At 48.8% G+C, this 18943-nt stretch overlaps 1 protein-coding gene across 1 annotated transcript in view; it reads right to left on the reverse strand.

Annotated features, from left to right (window-relative positions):
• Rcsd1 (RCSD domain containing 1) overlaps window positions 1–18943 on the reverse strand; it is a 56871-nt gene that overhangs the window by 7181 nt on the left and 30747 nt on the right. The window contains exons 2-3 of the mRNA XM_051147766.1: window positions 3032–3133; window positions 1454–1543 (exon numbers count right to left, since the gene is read on the reverse strand). Coding sequence (XP_051003723.1) covers window positions 1454–1543; window positions 3032–3133 — 192 coding nt within the window. The remainder of the gene's footprint in view (window positions 1–1453; window positions 1544–3031; window positions 3134–18943) is intronic.

An 18943-nucleotide genomic window follows, 5' to 3' on the forward strand; every position in this document is an offset into this window, starting at 1 on the left:
GACCAGGCTGGCCTCAAACTCGCAGAGAATCTGCCTGCCTCTGCCTCCAGAGTACTGAGATTAAAGTCATGTGTCACCACACCTGGCTAAAATTTATTTTGAACTAAAGAAGTGTTTATGTGTCTGGGAGCTCTGCCGCATGTCTTTCTGTGCACTATGAGCATGCCTGGTGCTCAAAGAGGCCAAAGGAGGACACCCAGCTCCCTGGAACTGGAGTTAAAGGTACCTGTGAACCACCATATGGGTGCTGGGAATCAAACTCAGGGCCTTTGGGACAGCAGCCAGTGCTCTTAACCACTGCTTGCTACCTTCTAATTGTATCTATCTATCTATCTATCTATCTATCTATCTATCTATCTAGTATGTGTGTGTTGCGCATGTGACAGCATGTGTATAGAGGTCAGAGGTCAACTTTTGAGCATCATTTCTTTCCTTTTATCACGTGGTTGCTAAGGACCGAATCCAGGTCACCTGGCTTGGTGGCAAGGAAGTGCCTTTTCCTGCTGAGCCATCTTGCTGGCCTGAGTCCTCTGCTTTTTGATGCACTTCTGCTTGTGAGCCTTGGCTTGACAAAAAGGATTGAAAACCATTCATCTACGTCAACTGCTTCACTTTGTAGGGGACAAAATGTAGGTCTGCCTAGGTTCACAGGGGTATTCGGTGCCTTTTATCAGGATGCTGCTCCCCAGAAAAAAAGGGGGAGGAAAAAAAAAGAGGGAGCCGAGGTAGAAATTGGGAACTGAGAATTTTGGCTTGCTTACTCTATTTTGGGCTTGGCCTCCCAGGTCTGAAGACAATGTACAAATTGGGTTCTGGCAGGACCATGACTGTGGTCACAGTGAAGGTTCATGGGCCACTGGGTTGGGACCTGAAGCAGCCACTCTAACAGCTACAATTAGATAAGCCAGGCTGGGCAAGTGTGCAGGCTGGGACTCTATTACTGACTATGATCTATGACACTAGAGCCTTCATTATGTTGGCAGCACTGGCTATTTATATCCAAGGGCCAGGAGGCCTCCTGTGTGCTCTGGTTTTCTTCCAGTGGTCCGGAACAAAGGCCAGCCTTTTCAAGGATATGGAGAGGCCGTGAACTTTTCTAGCATTATGGTTCTGTCTCTGATGGCATAGCTTGTCTTTCCAGACACCCTTGCACACTTCTTCTACCACCATCTCCCTTAGACCCAGGGACTGAAACATTCAGACAAGGCTTCCTTGCCCTTGATTGATCCATAAGGAGGCTTAGTTATAAGAGACCAGGGTGGGGGGGGGGCTGGGGGAGGGGAAGCTAGGCTCCACGGGAGAGAACCCAGGAAGTATTGAGAGAGTTATTACCAGGAGTGAAGAAGAGACCCTTGTGCAAACGCCAAGGTCTAAAAGTGTGATGTTTGAAGCTCTTCCTGCAAGGAGGATGAAAACCCACAGCCAGCAGCTCTGCACCCAGGGTGGCACTTACCTCCTCACCATTCTGGCCCAGCTCTACCTTGGGGGGGAACAGGGGGAGGGAGCAGGGTGGTTTCCTTCTTGTTGGTTTACTGGCTGGTGTCTAGAGGGAGAGTGACAGACGACACAGAAAGAAAAAGAGAGGCAGTGAATCCGGCAGTAGGGAAGGAGAGAGCGGATCAGAAAACAGTGTTAAGGATGGTTAGGGACGGCTGGAGGAGGAAAGAATGGTGACGGGACTGCCTTCCTGCTGTACGAATTACAGTGTTGCATCACTAACCTGTTCTCTCTCTCCTCCCCCTTTCTGTTCAGCAATAATGTCTCTAGTACTTGAGCTCCCCCCGTCTGAGCCAGTCTCTCATGATATTTTGTCTTTTTGGCCACTGGACAGAACTAGACGCTTAGATCAATGTCCTTCGTCCTTCCGAGCATTCCTCTCTAGGTATCACAGATCGATTTTATTTTTAGTTGAGAAAACAAAAGTGCAAAATCATGTGCCTGAAAGAACAAGAGGGCCAAACTGTCTTGGGGTCCATGGGCCGTGGCAGACCCCTTCCACTTCAGGAAGCCTCCCTTCCTCTTACTTTTGTTGTCGCTGTTTGCCGGAGGGGCTCCTGTAGCCTGGGCCTAGCCTTGAAGTCCTTCATGTAACTGAGGAGAACTTGAACTCCTTTGTTGTTGTTGTTGTTGTTGTTGTTTTGTTTTGTTTTGTTTTGTTTTGTGACAGGGTTTCTCTGGATAGTCCTGGCTGTCCTGGAACTTACTCGGTAGATCAAGTTAGTCTTGAACTCAGAGATCCACCTGACTCAGCCTCCGGGGAATGTGCTGGGATTAAAGCTGTGCCCAAAACACCTGGCTAACCTTGAACTCTTGGCTTCCTTCCTTTAACACTCAAGTGCCAAGATCATAGGCGTGCACCACCACGCCTGCTACCCTCAGCTCACTCTAATGGAAGCCGCACACTACATGGCTGAGACAATCTAGTCCAACTGTTCAAAGGCATAACACTTCCCCCCACCTCACCCCCCCACCTAAGCATTTTCTTCTTCAGCAGGATTCTTCTAGAATCTCCTGGTCCCCAATCCCTTTCTTCTACATTCCTGGTGTGTGTGTGTGTGTGTGTGTGTGTGTGTGTGTGTGTGTGTGTGTGTGTGTGTGTATGTGTGTATGTGTGTATGTTAATGTGCTTCCTTCTAAATTCTCAGTTCCAGACCTAATGTGGTCCACATCTAGATTAGAAGCACGAGCTGGGTGTGGGGACTTCTTTATTCTCTGAACCAATCCAGGCCGGGCAAAGGGGTACACCACCCTATTGGGGTACAGGGAAGCTCAAAATGAAAGGAGCCCACACTCTGCCTGGCTCTCATCACTTGCCGCTGCAGGGGGAGCCTCACTGTAGTGGGAAGAATTCTGCCCAAACTCAAGCTGGTGGTGGCACATTCCTTGCATTCAAGAGACCCTCTCTGGCTTCTCTTCCTAATTTGGTAATTGCCAAGGCTCCTCCTGCCCTTTTTCTCCTCAGGGCCTGACAGGCTTCCCCTTCCTCCAGTCCCCTCCTGGAAGAGGATGCACACCGAGCCTCCAGACTCACCTCCTTGGCCACAGCTGCTTGCTCCCGGAACCGTCCTGCTAGCTGGGCCACTGAAGGCTGCACTGAGCTGTCCACATTGGAGTTGGTCTCTGTGGCTCTTTCCTGGCAAACAAAGAGATGCAGGTGGCAATCAGCAAGTGCGCACTCCACTTTTCAAAGGGTCACCCGGGTTGCCATGAAAGGCACCTGTTTTGTGGTCCCATTTTGAATTCTGTGACAAGAGATTTTGAACCGAATTTTACAACTGGCTCTCATATTCTAGATTAAAAACTAAACTACAGCTACGACAGACACACCCACAAACTCTTCAGTCACCCTCAGGTAGTGAGCAGGTGCAATGTATTGGGGTTCCTTCTGGGTGTGCCCCTGGGGACAAATAAAACAGGACCCTATCCCAGACAGGGGCAGAGGGATGGGGCACAATCCACCAGGGCAAGGCCTCTCACTCTACGAAGACCCCCCCAGGCATGGGAAGTATCAACAATAGCTTGCTTTCCCTGCTTAATGACTCTGGAAAATGGGGTTACGTGTGGATGCAAAATGCCTCTGGAGCCAGGATCTTTGTAGGAAATGGAGACAGCATTTGCCCTTTCTAGAATTTTCCCATCCAAATATATGTGATTTTGTTTTTCCTACTTAACTAAATGCCTCGGGCAATAGGGACCATTGATTAAATTAATGAATGATGTGAGAGGCTGTAGGAGGCAGGGTAAGGAAGCGCCCGGTCCACCTCACTCATTGCTTCAGTGGCCTGAGCCTTGGCAGGGCAGTGTCGATGCCTCTCTTTAGAGCGACCTGAGTTTGGTGACTGACTGTATGGTGGCAGGGCAGAGACAGGGAGCAGGCTGTTGTTATTATGACTGGCTGTGGGTCCAGCCTCCAGTTCTAGCTATTATTTTATTAATGCTTAGGGCCAAGATGCCTGAAGGGCATCATCGTCCATCCCATGTGCCACTTTTCACCATGACACAAAGGGTGAATTACTGACCCTGGAAATGGCATCTACAGAATAGCTTGGTTTTGAATCTCCCCCCACCCCCTCTGATACAGGGTCTTGTTCTGTAAATTAAGAACTCTCTTACCTCTTCTTTGAGTGTTGGGATTATAGGTGTGTCCCACCATATCCAGTTCCTTCTGTTTTTTCTTTCTTTTTCTTTTTGGTTTTTGTTTTTTGAGAAAGGAATTCTTTGTGTAGCCTTGCCTGTTCTGGACTCACTTTGTAGAACAGGCTAGTTTTGAACTCACAATGATCTGCCTGCCTCTGCCCTCTACCTTCCGAGTACTGGGATTCTGGTTTTTTCTTTTGCAATTGAAAACTCCCTCTGTGTGTGTGTGTGTGTGTGTGTGTGTGTGTGTGTGTGTGTGTGTAGGCCAGAAAACAACTTGCAGAACTAACAACAACTGTGCTCCCTGTCCCCGACTACCACCCCCATTTAGTCTGAGTTTGGTCAGTCAACAAACTCAGAGTGGCCTAATAAGAGGCACACTAAAACCGCCCCTGCCAAAGCTCACACGGTTAAAGCAGCAACCGAGATGGAGTGAGTCTCTGGGTGAGTCCCAGTGGCCCCCTTCTCATCCTGCTTGCTACTTGCAGGAGCCCGTTCCTGCCTCCCACCAGTGGGGCCCAGGAATTGAACTCTGATTGTCAGGCTTGGTGGCAAGCACTGTTACTTGCTGAGCCATCTTGCTGGCCCCTCCTCTTGGTCTTATGTGTTCAATCCTAGAGCTCTTAGGCTTTTGCTTTTTTGTTACCATGGCAGTGAGTTTTTTTTTTTTTTTTTTTTTTTAAGATATAGGCAGAGAATTTTATCACTCTTCCTCTGTCCTGGGAGGGCTTGGGCAGCAGTTTGAGGAAGTCCGTCTCTGCCTCTCCATGGGTGTCATAGCCTCTGAGACGGCTCATGCCCTCCTCCAGCAGTAAGCATGTATCTCTGGGCCACAGATAGCCCTGTTCACAGACACTCCCATGACCCTCCTTTTGGTACTAAAAGTATCTCCAAGTTTTTTTGATTTGGCCCCTGTCACTTCCTGGCAATCAAGCGGAGTAAACATAGCTGGGTAAAAAGGGGACTTCTGCAGAGGTAGGAAAGAATGGAGCCTTGGGCCTCCTGACATGAGTGGTTCTTCTGAGGCCAAAGTCAGGCACTTCATTTCTGCCCCCTGTGTCACTCAAGTCCACCCCCACTCCAGTTGCTAAACCCCAAGGTCGGTATCAAGGAAGATTTCAAATGACTAGCCTCTATTCAAGATGCCAGATTCTTTTTCCAAGTTGCTGGGTAATCCCTGGAGCCTGACCCGCCATCCCAAGAGGCTGCTGGATGGGCTCAGGACTGGCCCCTGCCTGATGGTCCCATTGGTCACATGACTAGTGGTCAGAGACCCCGTGTCTCGCTTTCCTGGAGCATCAGAAAGGCTTTGGGGACAGAGTGAGGTGAGTCGAGCTACCCTTGGCAAAGGTATGGGGCGATCGGTTTGTCCAGCTGACTAGCTTCCTGACGCACACCAGCATGGCCTCTGTCCACTGCTATTTATTGCTCTGGCTCTGCTGACTGTGCACTCTACCCCAGCTTCCCAGGCGCCAATGGCTGCTGGTGCAGGGAGAGACATTCCAGTTAAAAATAGAGCTATAGAGGGATCAAAAACACCGGAACTTCCCTGTCTCAAGACTGCTTGGCAAGGGGCACAGCAGCAGGGGAACATAAGGCTTCTGGAAGCACTTAGGGCTGACAAGTTGGGTGAAAGGAAAGATTCTAATACAGGAGTTTGTTTTCTTAAGGCCCCTAAGTAATGAGTTTTCTTTAGCTGGCAAAGCTTCTCACCCCCACCTATCTCCAGAACACCGTCTCTCCTAAAGTTAAGAATACTGAAAGACAATTGCTTGCTGCTCAGCGGGCACACTGAAGCCCAGAGACACACGTCATCTAGCCAAAGACACACAGGAGAAACACAATGCCATTAACCATGGAATATTTGACCCTGCTGTCCAGCAGAGGCCACGAGTGAAGTAGCATAGCTTCTGAAGGTGCTGTACGAGCCATAAAGGGCCATTATGTAAGTATCAAAATTATTATTCGCCATTGAGTTTGATCCTCGGCCTGGTGGCTCAGCCCGTGTGAGGCTTTGCATCTACTTCTGCATTGCTGTTCTAGCCACAAACTCCTTCTGTGGGTGCAACAATAGCTTGCAAGGGCCGTCCCAGGCTGCAGCTCGCAGTGGGCCTTGAGGTGACTGGCTAGGTCACACTCCCATTGTGTCCTGTCCTGCACCTTCAGGCCTTATGTAAACCAAGCTCCTGTCAAATACACTGGGTGGCTGAGGATGATCTTGAGCTTTTTGCTTCCTCTCCCCAAGGGCTGAGATTACAAACATCCACCACAGGCGCCCAGTTTTACTCAGCACTGGGGACTGAACCTAGGGCTTTGTGCATGCCAGGCAAGCACTCTACCAACAGAGCACCGCTTGCAGCCCATGTACTCTTGGTTCGAAAAAAGACTTCAGTGTGCCTGCATCCTCCTAGGTGTTTCCAAGACCCTCAGTCTCCCTGAATAAGTTGTGTTTTTTTGTTTTGTTTTGCTTTTCCGGTTTATAAAGTACTTAGTACAGGGCCTGAAATGTGGAATGTATTCATTGGAGCTTGGTTTCTTTGCCCCCATCTCACCCAGCCCTATCTGCCAGTGCAGGACAGGAGCACCTGCTCCTGCAGTGACTGACACCCTTAATTCACCCTGTGGCTCATACCCTGTTGCAGACCCAGCTTCCATGACATCCTTCTGGGCCTGAATCGCGTTTGCTATAACCTTCCTGCCACAATGTAAATTGGACTCTGCTAGCTATCTATGCAACCACACTTGCCAGAAAGTCTGACTCACTGAGCAGTGGTAGTACACAGCTTTAATTCCAGCACTCAGTAAGCAGAGACAGGCGGATCTCTGAGTTCGAGACCAGACTGGTCTACAGAGTGAGTTCCAGGACAGCCAGGGCTACACAGGGAAACCTTGTCTTGAAAAAAAAAAAAAAAAAAGTCTGGCTTTGCCGAGGCCAGAAGAAAATCACCTGTGGTGTTTTCTTTCCATGTCTGTGGGGTTTTCTGAGCACTGAGGAGCCTATGTCTAGACTGTGTGGAACTTCCTGGACGCTGTTGCCGTGCTGAGTAAATAAATTTGGAGACTGCTGACCATCCACATAGTAGAACCTTTGTGGACGGGCCAGAGGAAGGCCCTGCCACCTCCCTGGCTCTGCCTTACTTCTCCACCTTCCTTGTTGCTCCAAACTCGAAGTGCCTCAGAGTCTCCAGGCCACAGTTCAAGGCCCAGATGGAAGCCTGATAGTGTAATGGCAATGAGAGAGCTGTGGCTGAGGGGGGAGGAACTTTGGCTTTCAGCCAATAAGAAGGCTCCTTACTTATTAGGACAGAGAACCCAGAGCCTCAAAGGCATAAAAGAGGCTTCTCCAGTCCCCGAGGAAGGAAAAGGATTTTCAGGTACTGCTGTCTTCCAGGAAGACCCTTACAAAGCAGCTTCATCATCGAGTATGGTCTTGGGGTGTCCTTTCTGTTCCTAACACTACAGTTTATCCCAGCACTTCCCTCATCCTAGGATAATTGGGAGGCCACTGGACCAGACTAGGCAGGTCTATCCATCCTACCTGCCTCTATGAGAATTGCTGTCCTTAGGGCAATGACACACTGTGCCATTCTTACCTCTTCTACAGGAGAAATTGGAACCAAGCTGGAGAGTAACTTTCTGTTAAGCAAGTGAATACCGCTGTGGGGACCACCTGGGTTCTGGGGTGCCAGCTTTCCCCACACCCCAGGTCCCACTAACCCTACCCCTTCACTGGAAGGTGCATCTTGGGCTCCTCTCATCAACAGACACTGTTCTAGGCTCTGAGTGTAACCGTGAATCAGATAGAATGGCTGTCCTTCCAGAATTGTTATTACTGTGAGAGAAAGCAGCAACGAAGATGCACATAGATCAACAACAAGGTGATGTATTAAGAGATATGACAGAGGCAAAGCAGGTCGCCCTTCCTATGAGGGTGTGGAAAGAAGGGAGGGGGCGCTCTGAACAGAAGCACAAACAGGGTCAGGGTGAAAGACAGCAGAGGTGAATGAGGCAGGGACAATCTGGGTACCAGAGTGGAGTGAGGAAGGTAAGGCATAGGTCCAGCCCCACATGGATACAGTCTAATGAGCTGTTTGCCTTTCACTCTGAGCAGGTGAGTGGCGACACATACAGAGGCTACACATGGAAGATGGATGACAACGGGAATGAGATGGAAGGCAGGTGCCTGCAGGGCGTGATCTAGCTAGGAGGTGGCCATGGAGTGGACCAGGAGATGGAGAGAAAAGAGAATTTGGTGGTAAAACTTCTGGAATTAACAGAGAAGTGAGAGACAGAGTGGAATAAGAAAAAAAAATGATGCCTGGACTTTTGTGATGGATAATGAGACACATGATGTATTTTCTTCTGGGTTGGGGAAGGCTGATTGTGAAAGGAGAAGTGGGTGAGGTAGGTGGGGGAGGGAATAGTGCTTTCTTGGTCATGAAAGTTTGAAATGACTCATAGACACCCTAGCTGAGGTGCAGTAGAGAGAGTCGAATATACACCCGATAGAGATCGAAGCAGGAAACAAAGGCAAGAGTGCCCAGGTAGAGATGGCAGTTGAAGTCACAAGGCCGGATCAAACCAGAGGAAACAAAGAACAGGGAAGGACAGAGATCAAAGGATGAACACTGGGTTGGCCCCTCTGCTATGAGACCCCCCCACACTGTTACTCCACGGGAGGGACACTGGGTATGGATTGAAGATGGACTAGGACAATGCCAGGAGGTTTCCTGACTAAAGAGCATGGGGGTGGGCAAGAACCTCCAAATGTTTTATAGAAACTGTGTGGTGTTCCTTATCTCTGCTGGTAAAAATCCATCCATTCTCTCTTGAGCATCACCAGATACTATGAAATGCATTGTGGGAACAAGTGATGCCCTCAAGCTATAAACAGCCTGCTCTAGGGGAACATAGTAAGTGGAGGTGAACAACAAATACTTGAGGTAGAGGAATAGAAATGGGCACATGGGAACACATATCTCTTTAACATAAAATCAGAAAAGCCCCAAATATCTCCAACCTACCCTCTTGTGAGATTTGAAGACCTGAAAATGGAATTTCCTTGGCCTCTGCAACTCCCTCCAAGGGAAAACCCACCCACCAAAGGAGCCACAGGCCCTGGTGAGGGGTGGGTCGCTCTTTGGGTCTCTCTGGGGCTTTCCATTTCATCTGGGACTTGCAGCCTAATAATTCCAGTGGGGTGACTATGGGACAGTCCTGGGTGCCTAAGGGCGGGAACCCTGGGGAGTCCTCCAGGTGGGGGCCAGCAGACATAATAGCAGGAACAAATGCAGAGTTTGAGTTCAGGTGAATGTGCAAGTAACAGTGGTGAGGAACAGAGGAAACAGGATGCCCATGACAGAGTTTGCAGTTCAGCAATGAAATCTGGGAGAGGCACATTTTCTGAAAACAAAAACAAAAAACAGCCACCACCACCAACAGCCCAAAACACTGCGAGCTGTAGCACGAACATAAGAAAAGAAGTTATTTAGGCTTTAGAAAGGCACAGGGACAACAGATGAGAGCAGAGCAATACACTCAGAATCACATGCTGGCTTCTGGATGCTTCTGATGTGTGGGGCTTCTGCTACCTCTTGAATGTCTGCAAGGCCCATGTGCTCAAGGGTTGGTTTCCAGCCTGCCATTGAGAGGTCGTGAAACCTTTGAGAAGTTGGATCTAGCGTTAGGGCATTAGGTCACTGGGGACATGCCCTAGCAGAGGAATTTTACCATCCCGACAGTTCCCTTCTCTGCACCCTCAATGCCATGAGAGGACCAATTCAGCCCTCTTATTTCTGCCACAGGCCCAAAGCAGCAAGGCCAATTGGCCATGGAGACCTTAGAAATCGCACACCTAGACAAACCTTTCCTATGTTAAAGGTGATTTAGCCTGGGTATTTGTTAATACAGCAATGGAAAGCGGCCCAACAGTACCTTTCTGAGCCTCCGTTTCCTATTTTGTAGGCAAGACCAGCCTTTGCTTCAACACAGTACGCAACCTGTGTGTTGGGTTTTTTGGTGGCCTCACCACCCTTCTCTCATGGATAGCAAGAAGCATGCTGACACCCACACAATCCCCATGTGGTTAGGAATGAGCCCTGTGTTCCAGGCTGGGTGCATCGACCCTTGTACCGTGCTCTGTGTGGGGCGGGGCCAGGCTTCAAACACTGGCCCTGCATTTGCCATTCTGTGGGGAAGTCCAGTGAAGTCGTGAGCCACTGGAGTCCTGAGTGAATGAGCCGGCCATGTGAAGGCCTCTGATTCATAGGGAATTGGAAGAACCTTTCACATTTGGGTCAGGCCTGAACTGGGCAGGGCTTTCTTCTGGCCCAAGATGAGTGTTTATGAAAGTGATCCACCGTGTGCAAAAACGACAACTGCATCTTCCTCATCCTGGAACTTTACAGCCGGACACTGGTCTCCTACAAACACATCCTACTGAGACTGTCTAGCCCCCCACCCCTGTGCTGTACATAATAAACATCCTGAGGTTCTGGGCTACACTGGTACTTGGTACCATTCCATCAGAGTGAGCAGAGTCCACCTGTCCCCAGCTTTTCTGTGTCTATCTATCCTTTCTTCACTCTCTCCGTGTTCCTGTCAGGTCAAGTTCCAGCCACAATGAATACAGAGGCTAATAAACTTCGTGTCTCAGATTCCCAATCTGTAATATGAGGAAGACTATGACAGTCCTACATTACAGAGCCACCGACAAGACCTAATGAGTTACGCATGCAAAATGCTTAGAATAAGACTTGACATGTAGTAAGAGGTTGACAATTGCTCCTTAGTGCTGAATGTTGCTTATGTGGCTAGCGGCTTGCCTGCACGGCTTGATGGATGTTAACAGCTATACCTAATCTTCGATGTTTTTTTCAAGACAAGGTTTCTCTGTATAACAGCCCTGGCTGTCCGGGATCCGCTCTGTAGACCAGGCTGGCCTCGAACTCACAGAGATCTGCCCGCCTCTGCCTCACAAGTGCTGGGATTAAAAGCATGTGCCACCGCCGCCTGATGCTATTCCTACTCTTCTCTTACCCCTCTACTCCCTCTGGGGGTGCAGAAGGCCCCCTCAGAGTGGGATATCCTGTACCAACCATTCTGAGGGGCTGCTCTATCACCGAGATGGGTGCACAGCAGATACTCTGACTTCATCCTGAAGGTCATTTAGCATCCCCAGGAAAATTCCACGGGGTGCATAAACACATCCCACCTATGTGTGAATCGCTTGAGTCAAATCAAAGCACCAGAGCCATGCATGTCCACTAGCCAATGAATGGAGAAGTAGAACGCAACAGAGCCCCCAGTGGAATAATACTCGCCTATAAAGGGAATACAACTTAGGGGCTTGGAGAGGGCTCAGCAGGTAAAATGCTTATACAGCAAGCCTGGCGACCTTAGGGAGGTCAAGCCCTAAGATCTACTAAGAGGTGGAAGGAAAACATTGATCCTACGTGGTTGTCTGCTGACCTTCACACATGTGCCACGGTATGTGCATGGCCCCTTCTATCCATACGATAATTTTTTAAAGAATGAAATATTGATAGTGTCAAGCATAGGCAATCACACCAAATGTCACACTAAACAGGAGGCAGCCCTACATATCACTTATCATTTGATTCGATAATTTATATGATTCCAGAGCAGATGAGTCTATAAAGACAGAAGGCAGATCAATAATTTCCTGGAGAGGATGGGAGGACAGAAGTGGGGTGGTGGCTGTAAATGGCGAGTCCATCTTTTGGAGATGACAAAGAAAATGCTCTAAAGTTGATTTTCATGATGGCTGAACACATCTGCAGATATAATACAAATTGTTACATTGCCCGCCCCCACTTTGAGACAGGGTGTCTCTCTGTAGCACAGGCTGGCATCAAACACACAGGTGCTGGCATTACAGGCATGAGCTAACATGCCAGTTTTAATTGTTTTATTACTTTTAAATTTTTGTTTATTTACTGTGTGTGTGTGTGTGTGTGTGTGTGTGTGTGTGTGTGTGTGTGTGTGCACTCACACATGGATGCCACAGTGTGCATGTTGGAGATCAGGGTCATTTCTTCCCTCCCATTAAGTGAGTCCTAGGGACTGAACTCAAGTTATCTGGCTTGGAGGCCTTTGCCCACCGAGCTGTCTTGCCAGCACTAACTCTCCACTTTAAATAGGTAAGTTGTATAGTGTGTCGACCATGTCTCAAATTATTACTTTAAAAAATGGCAAATCCTGCCTGGCCACGGTGGTGCACGCCTTTAATCCCAGCCCTTGGGAGGCAGAGGCAGGCAGATCTCTGTGAGTTTGAGGCCAGCCTGGTCTACAAAGTGAGTCCAGGACAGCCAGGACTACAAGAGAAACCCTGTCTTGAAAAACAAAACAAAACAAAACAAACAAACAAAATAACAACAACAAAAAAGGCAAATCCTTAACACTCAGCCTAAAGGGACTGTTGATTTGAGATAGACGAGCTAATGGAGAGAAAACTGATTTTGTTTCCACAGTCCCAGTTCTCTCCCACGTGTTCTGCATTCTCCATTTACAGGCTCTTCCTGTTCCCAGCATGCCTTGTAGCTGCAGACATAGCTGAGGAGTACCTTCCAGTCAGCTGCCCAGGGAAGGAGCTAGTGAGGTAATCATAAAATAGGCATGAAACCCCTAGGGGTCTTCAAGGACAGAGTGAAGTTGCTGCAAGTTCGAGCAGAAGGTTTTGTACTGTCACGTAGGCGCTAAAGAGTGGGGTGTGCGCCTAACAGTGGTGAGGTGTCTGTGGGTTAAGATAAATACAGAGAAGTTAAACAACGCCTTAAGGAGGAAAATTCATGGTGCTGGAGCTCAAAGGCCTTCTGGTCTACCTGAAGGCCCGGCTCGCAATAAAATATATCATGGATGAGAAGGGCTGGCTGCTCTGCGCTGGATGCACTCATCACCTTACACCAGAAGCTTGGAGGAAGAGGCACCGGGGACAACCTCACAGAGGAGGCAATGAGCGTGTCACAGGCTGTCACAGCCAGTGCTTACGGTGAGTTTCCTGGGTGACAGGCTCATTCCTCTAGTGGCCACTCAGCATGTGTGAAGTGCTAACTGAAAGCTGTCATATGGAACATGGCTCCAGGACACAGTTCATTCCGGAGGCTGACGTGGCCCGAAATGTTAAAGGACCTGCTGTTTCTTTCTTTCCATTTTCAAGATGTCTTTTTTACTGTTTAAAGTAAGTGTGTGTGTGTGTGTGTGTGTGTGTGTGTGTGTGTGTGTGTGTGTGCCTGCACACGCCTGCAAAGGCCAGAAGAGAGTGTTGGGTCGTCCACAATTGGAGTTACAGGCAGTTTTGAGTCATCCAACTTGAGTGGGTCCTCTGCAAGAACTGTATGCATTCTTTTTTGTTTCTTATTTTGTTTTTGGGCTTCCCTGCTTAGCCCTGGCTGTCCTGGAACTCATTCTGTAGACCAGGCTGGCTAGGAACTCAAAGATCCACCTGCCTCTGCCTCAAGAGTGCTGTCTGTGCTCTTAATCTTTGAACCATCTCTACAGCCACAATACTGGATATTTCAATCCATCTCAGGGACACTGAGAACTGGAGGTAACTTGTTGTCACTCTTTGAAGGCAGTACCACTAAAAAGGCATATGTGTTGCCACCGTCTTCCTCCTGTCCTCATCCGATACCCTGGTTTTGACCATTTCTCTTATTTTATTCACATCCCATCTTCCTAATGTAGGAGCTCTTGGAGGCTGGCTGTCAAGTAAACTGGGGGACACTGGGGGAGGGTAGCCTTCGGCTTCCTCTTCCTAGGTAACTCCAACCAAGTCACATGAGCTCCTGGAGCCTGGGTCTCTGTATCTGTGACATCAGAATCACCCCTGCCTTGCCTTGTGCACTAAATAGCCACAATGCTTCATGGACACAGAGAATGGGCGAGCACGCTGGGTGAGAAGTGCACAGCTGGGCAGGATGAACACAGCCTGCGGCTCTGGAAGCAAGTGTTCAAGTATAACAAATAGGCCAGTCATCGTGAAAGGCAGAATAATGCTCCCCTGCCCCACCAAATGTATCCACATCACAGTCCCTGGAACCTGGCAAATGGCAGATGAGGCAGCTAGTGGAAATAGTGTTGCCTAGCAAATGATTTTAAAGTAGGTGCATGTTCTGTGTGGTCTGGGTAGGCGCCACATAACCACAAGATCTTTAAACTAGAGAAGACAGCAGAAGGGAAGTCAGAGTCAGTGACTGGAGCCCCAAAGACTCCACCCACTGTTGCTGTCTTTTCACATGAAGGAAGGGACCACAAGCCAGCCTTTGGACACTGAAAAAGACAAGAAGACACGAGACTCTCTCCTTACATCTCCAGACTGACTTCAGTTATTAAGATTGCTGTTGAACTTTTGACCTCCCAAACAATAGATAACTAAGTTAGTGATCATTTACTACAGGTAGCTAGTTGGTCATCCAAATATCTGCAGCCACCTCTGTGTTTTCTGAACCCCAGGAATACAGGAGCTGAGAAAAGTCCCTATTTTGTTTTATTTTTTCTTTTGTTTTTGTTTTGTTTTTTCAAGACAGGGTTTCTCTGTGTAGCCTTAGGTGTCCTGGTCTCACTTTGTAGACCAGGCTGGCCTCAGCGATCCGCCTGCCTCTGTCTCCTGAGTGCTGGGATTAAAGGTGTGCGCCACCATGCCCAGCCCAAGAAGTCCCTACTTTTTAAAAAAAGGTTTATTTATTTATTATATATACAGTGTACAGTGTTCTACCTGCATATACAACTGCCCAGGGCACCAGATCTCATTATAGATGACTGTGAGCCACCATGCGGTTGCTGGGAATTGAACTCAGGACCTTTGGGAAAACAGCCATCTCTGTAGCTCCTGAGAAGCCCCTACTTTTTAACTGAAGCACACACAAGAAGCCTTGGGTTCAAGCCCCAACACTTAATAAGAAGCGAGTGGTAAGCTGGGCATAATGGCACACGCCTTTATTTCGAGCAGAGGCAGAGGTAGCCAGCTCTCTGTGAGTTTAAGGTCAGCCTGTTCTACAAAGTGAGTTCCAGGCCAGCCAGGATTGTTACACAAAGGAACTCTGTCTCAAACAAAACAAAACAAAACAAAACAAAAACCAAAAACTGGGCATGGTGGTACACACGTGTAAAGTCAGCTCTTGGGAACTCGAGGCAGATCAGAAGCTCAGGGTCATCTTCGGCTACATCACAACTTTAAGGCTAGCCTGGCCTATGTGAGACCTTGTCTCAGAGAAAGGAGAGAAAGGGGTCGGGGAGAGAACAGGTAGACCAGTGGAAAGAAGTCATGGCACATGAACTCATAGCCTGTGAGTGGCACGCTATGAACACAGAGGGATGGGTTAGCCTGATAGATGGAGACCAGGAGGGAAGGGGCTGGCCATCACTTGTGTGGAGGGGCCGGGAAGGGGGAGGAGAAGGCAAAGAGAGAAACATCTAGTTGTTGGTGCTGTGATGACAAGGCTGCTCTGCATTCCCGATTTGACTAGAGACATCCCAACACGTGAGCAGAGAAAGGAGGGTATGCAGAGAGGTTCAGGGTAGAATCAAGAGGCTTCTGGATAGACAAGGGTGTTGGTGACAAAGGGGACAGGCCCAGGGGAGAGGCCAGGCTGAGGGAGAAAAGTAAGAGAAGGTGCCACAGAAGAGTGCTCAGGAAGGGTGAGATGCAACACACAGACCCAGCAGCAGGACTGAGGCTGTCAGGGACCTGGAGCAGAATCTTGGCTTGTACTACAAGGTGACAGCCGAGCCTGCAGACAGGAGGGAATGAAGGATCACAGACCATAATCAGCTAAGGGTAGTTATGAATGCAGTCTGACACAAAATTAAAACATGAGTTTTTTTTAAATTTATTTTTATTTTTATTTTTAACTTGCCAGCACAGTTCTTGACTGTGGACGTTGTAGATGGCAGCATCATGGCTCAATGTCAAAATGTCAGATGCGCCTTCCTAGGCAATTCATTCGCCTTCATCAACAAGTAAATACATCCTGTCTCTTTCCAAAGTTTGCTCAGAACCTCCCAGCCCTGGGCTGTGCTCACACTGGCAAGTCTACTAAGATACTTGACCTTCCAGAGAGAACCTCCCACAGCCACCTAGAAGGACCCACAGAAACCCTTCTCTAAGGACCACAGTGGTGACAGCATCATATGTGTATCTGAAGTCTGTGACATTTGTCCTGCCGCAGCAGAAGGTGCTGACTGCCTTCTAAGATTAGAACAAATCTCCCAAGGACCAGGCTTGCCTGCCAGTCAGCTGCTGCTTCTCCTGTTACACCAGCTTCCTCCTCGCTCCCCGGGGGCTGGAGCCAGCACAGCCAGGAGTGGGAGTTCTATCAGGAGATGTGGGGGGCTCTCAGGATGTCCCATGCTTGGGGTGCCCACAGGGGTGTGTGGTGCTGAACCCCAGAATCCCTACTGTTGAGAGCCTCACAAAGAAAGATGAGGGGAGGGAGGAGGCTAGCCCTTATGATATCTTCCGTCTGAGTTGTAGACTTAGTTCATAGGCAGAAGAACCCGTTGGTAATAATCCCAGTAGCTACAGTGTGCTGAGCACCTTCCAAATGCCAGCCCATCTATGGACACAGCTTCATAGAACTTATGCAACACAGTAGATTCTATTCAACAGGAAGAATATTGGCACCCCCCTCTCCTCCCTCCCTCTCTCCCCGCCCCCTCTCAGTTTGTCGACAAGGTTTCTCTGTGTAGCCTTGGCTATCCTGGGCTTGCTTTGTAGACCAGGCTGACCTCGAACTCCCAGAAATCCGGCTGCCTTCTCATGGCTAGAGAAAGTGAGGCAGAGGGCTATTAGCAGGTTTTACTCCCTAAGCAGGGACGGCAGTGTTCTTTGGAATCACCTTGGGGAAGGAGTGTAGAACTCCGTCCCACAGATGGGCAGTTTCACATTAACTGTAAGGAACAGACAGGACAAGGGCTAGAGATGACAGGTCAGGCAGACCAAGGGCACAGCTGAAGGCTTGTCTGTGGAAGCCAAGGGGCCTGGGCTCACAGCACCAGAGGCTAGTAAGCAGAAGGGAGGAGGGAGCTAAATGGTCTTCCTTATTAGTCAATATGCTTGCTGTATGGTTTTACACAGCAGGGCTACTTGATTAAATTGCATAGTATATCTCAGCCATAGTCCCTTGAAAACTCCAGATAAGAAGCCCCCTTCAGCAAGGCTTTCCAGTGTTTAAAGTCACAGCCAATAGGCTGTTTGCAAACATGAAGAAAATGTCTCATGTGCCCTGTGCTAACTTGGTCCTGTTCTTCTTGGAACCGTCCAATATGGAGATGGATAAAAACTTAGTGATTTTAAATAAGTGACTAAATACACAAGCGGGTCTAACAACACTAGCACAGTGCTGCCCAGCTCGGAAGAGTGCTGGGAGCCTTGGTATACAGAGACCTTGCCTGGAAAACTGACACTGAGCGTCCTCTAAGCGCACAAACTCTGTGTGAGGCAGCTCTTACCCACCTGCCAAGCCTGGCCAGAAGCAGCTGTTCCGTCTTTGTCCTACCTTGTCTTAGACTCATGTGTTCATGCTTCCTGTAGCCTGTGCCCTGCACTGCAAAGTGCTCAGGGCATGCCGAGCATTAGCTCCTTTCATAATGGAAGGCATAACGGAAGGTACTGGGGAAGATGCACACTCAACGGCCATCATCACTTTAACTTTTGTTTATAGTTTATTAGGCCAAAAATGCCACAGAGAGGAAGGACGAGGAAAACATATGAGAAAGAAGCCTGACCCACGTTGTGACATTTCAACTATGACAAGTAGAAGCAGTACAGGCAAGGTGAAGCCTGTGTGGCTGGAACTAAGAGAACCGTTAAGACATAGCTCTGTGAGAGTCTCCCCTGCAGTCAGCCCTGAGCTCGGGAACAATTAATTCCCCAACCTCAACCTCTAATCGGCGGCCTGCTTGGCCCATAGCAGGTACCTAACACATGCCTGCAAATGAACGAATGAAGAAGCAGACCAATGCCTAAGCAAACCTGACACCACAGCAAACCGACACTCTGGAGGTCTGATAAATATAGATCAGGACCTTGAGGTAAAAGTGGAAAGAGACGGTGAGCCAGGGCTGGTTCTGAGCAAGCTGGGTTGCACATCTTTAGTAAACTTCAGTGACTCCTCAGGGTCAATGCCATAGTGAGGGAAAGGCAGAGGGAGGATGCTGCCGGCTCCACCCATTACCATCGAAGTCCCCCGTGTCTATGCAGAGCTAAGAAATCCATTACAGCCTCAAGTTCTAACCCTGGGTATTGTCTTCCCCAGTTTTTAATAACTATTCTAGAACAGTCTTCTCTACAAGACTTCAAATCTATTTCTTCCTCTGAAGTTGTCAAATGTTTTGTGAGCCATTCCATGTTTTTTGTACCCGTGTCATCAAGGACGGAACTGAGGAAAAAGGAGGATTTGGATCCCTTACCAAGGAAGAGCAGTGTTTGCCGCGGGGCTGAAGATTCGGCATCCAGCAGACCCACGTGTATTCCTCGTAGGAAACCCAGGCTCAAGAAGGGCCTTCTAGCAGTGAACCCAGAAAGAAACTGGCCCCAACCCAAGAAGTAACGCTCATGAGATCTAAAGCAAATAAACCTCTTTTTGTTCCACTGCCCTCAGCATCCGAACTCCTCTCCACTACGCTTGGGAACTCTCTCACTGGAGTCCAGCCAACCTGCTCCATACATAGCTACTTTGGCATGTGACCCATAAAATGATTATTTTCCTCTCTCTTTCCTTCCTTTCGTCCTTTTCTCCTTCCCTCCCTCCTCCCTCCCTCCTTTCCTTCTTCCCTCCCCCCTCCT

The sequence above is a fragment of the Acomys russatus genome, chromosome 6 (assembly GCF_903995435.1).
Source record: "Acomys russatus chromosome 6, mAcoRus1.1, whole genome shotgun sequence".
Lineage (NCBI taxonomy): Eukaryota > Metazoa > Chordata > Mammalia > Rodentia > Muridae > Acomys > Acomys russatus.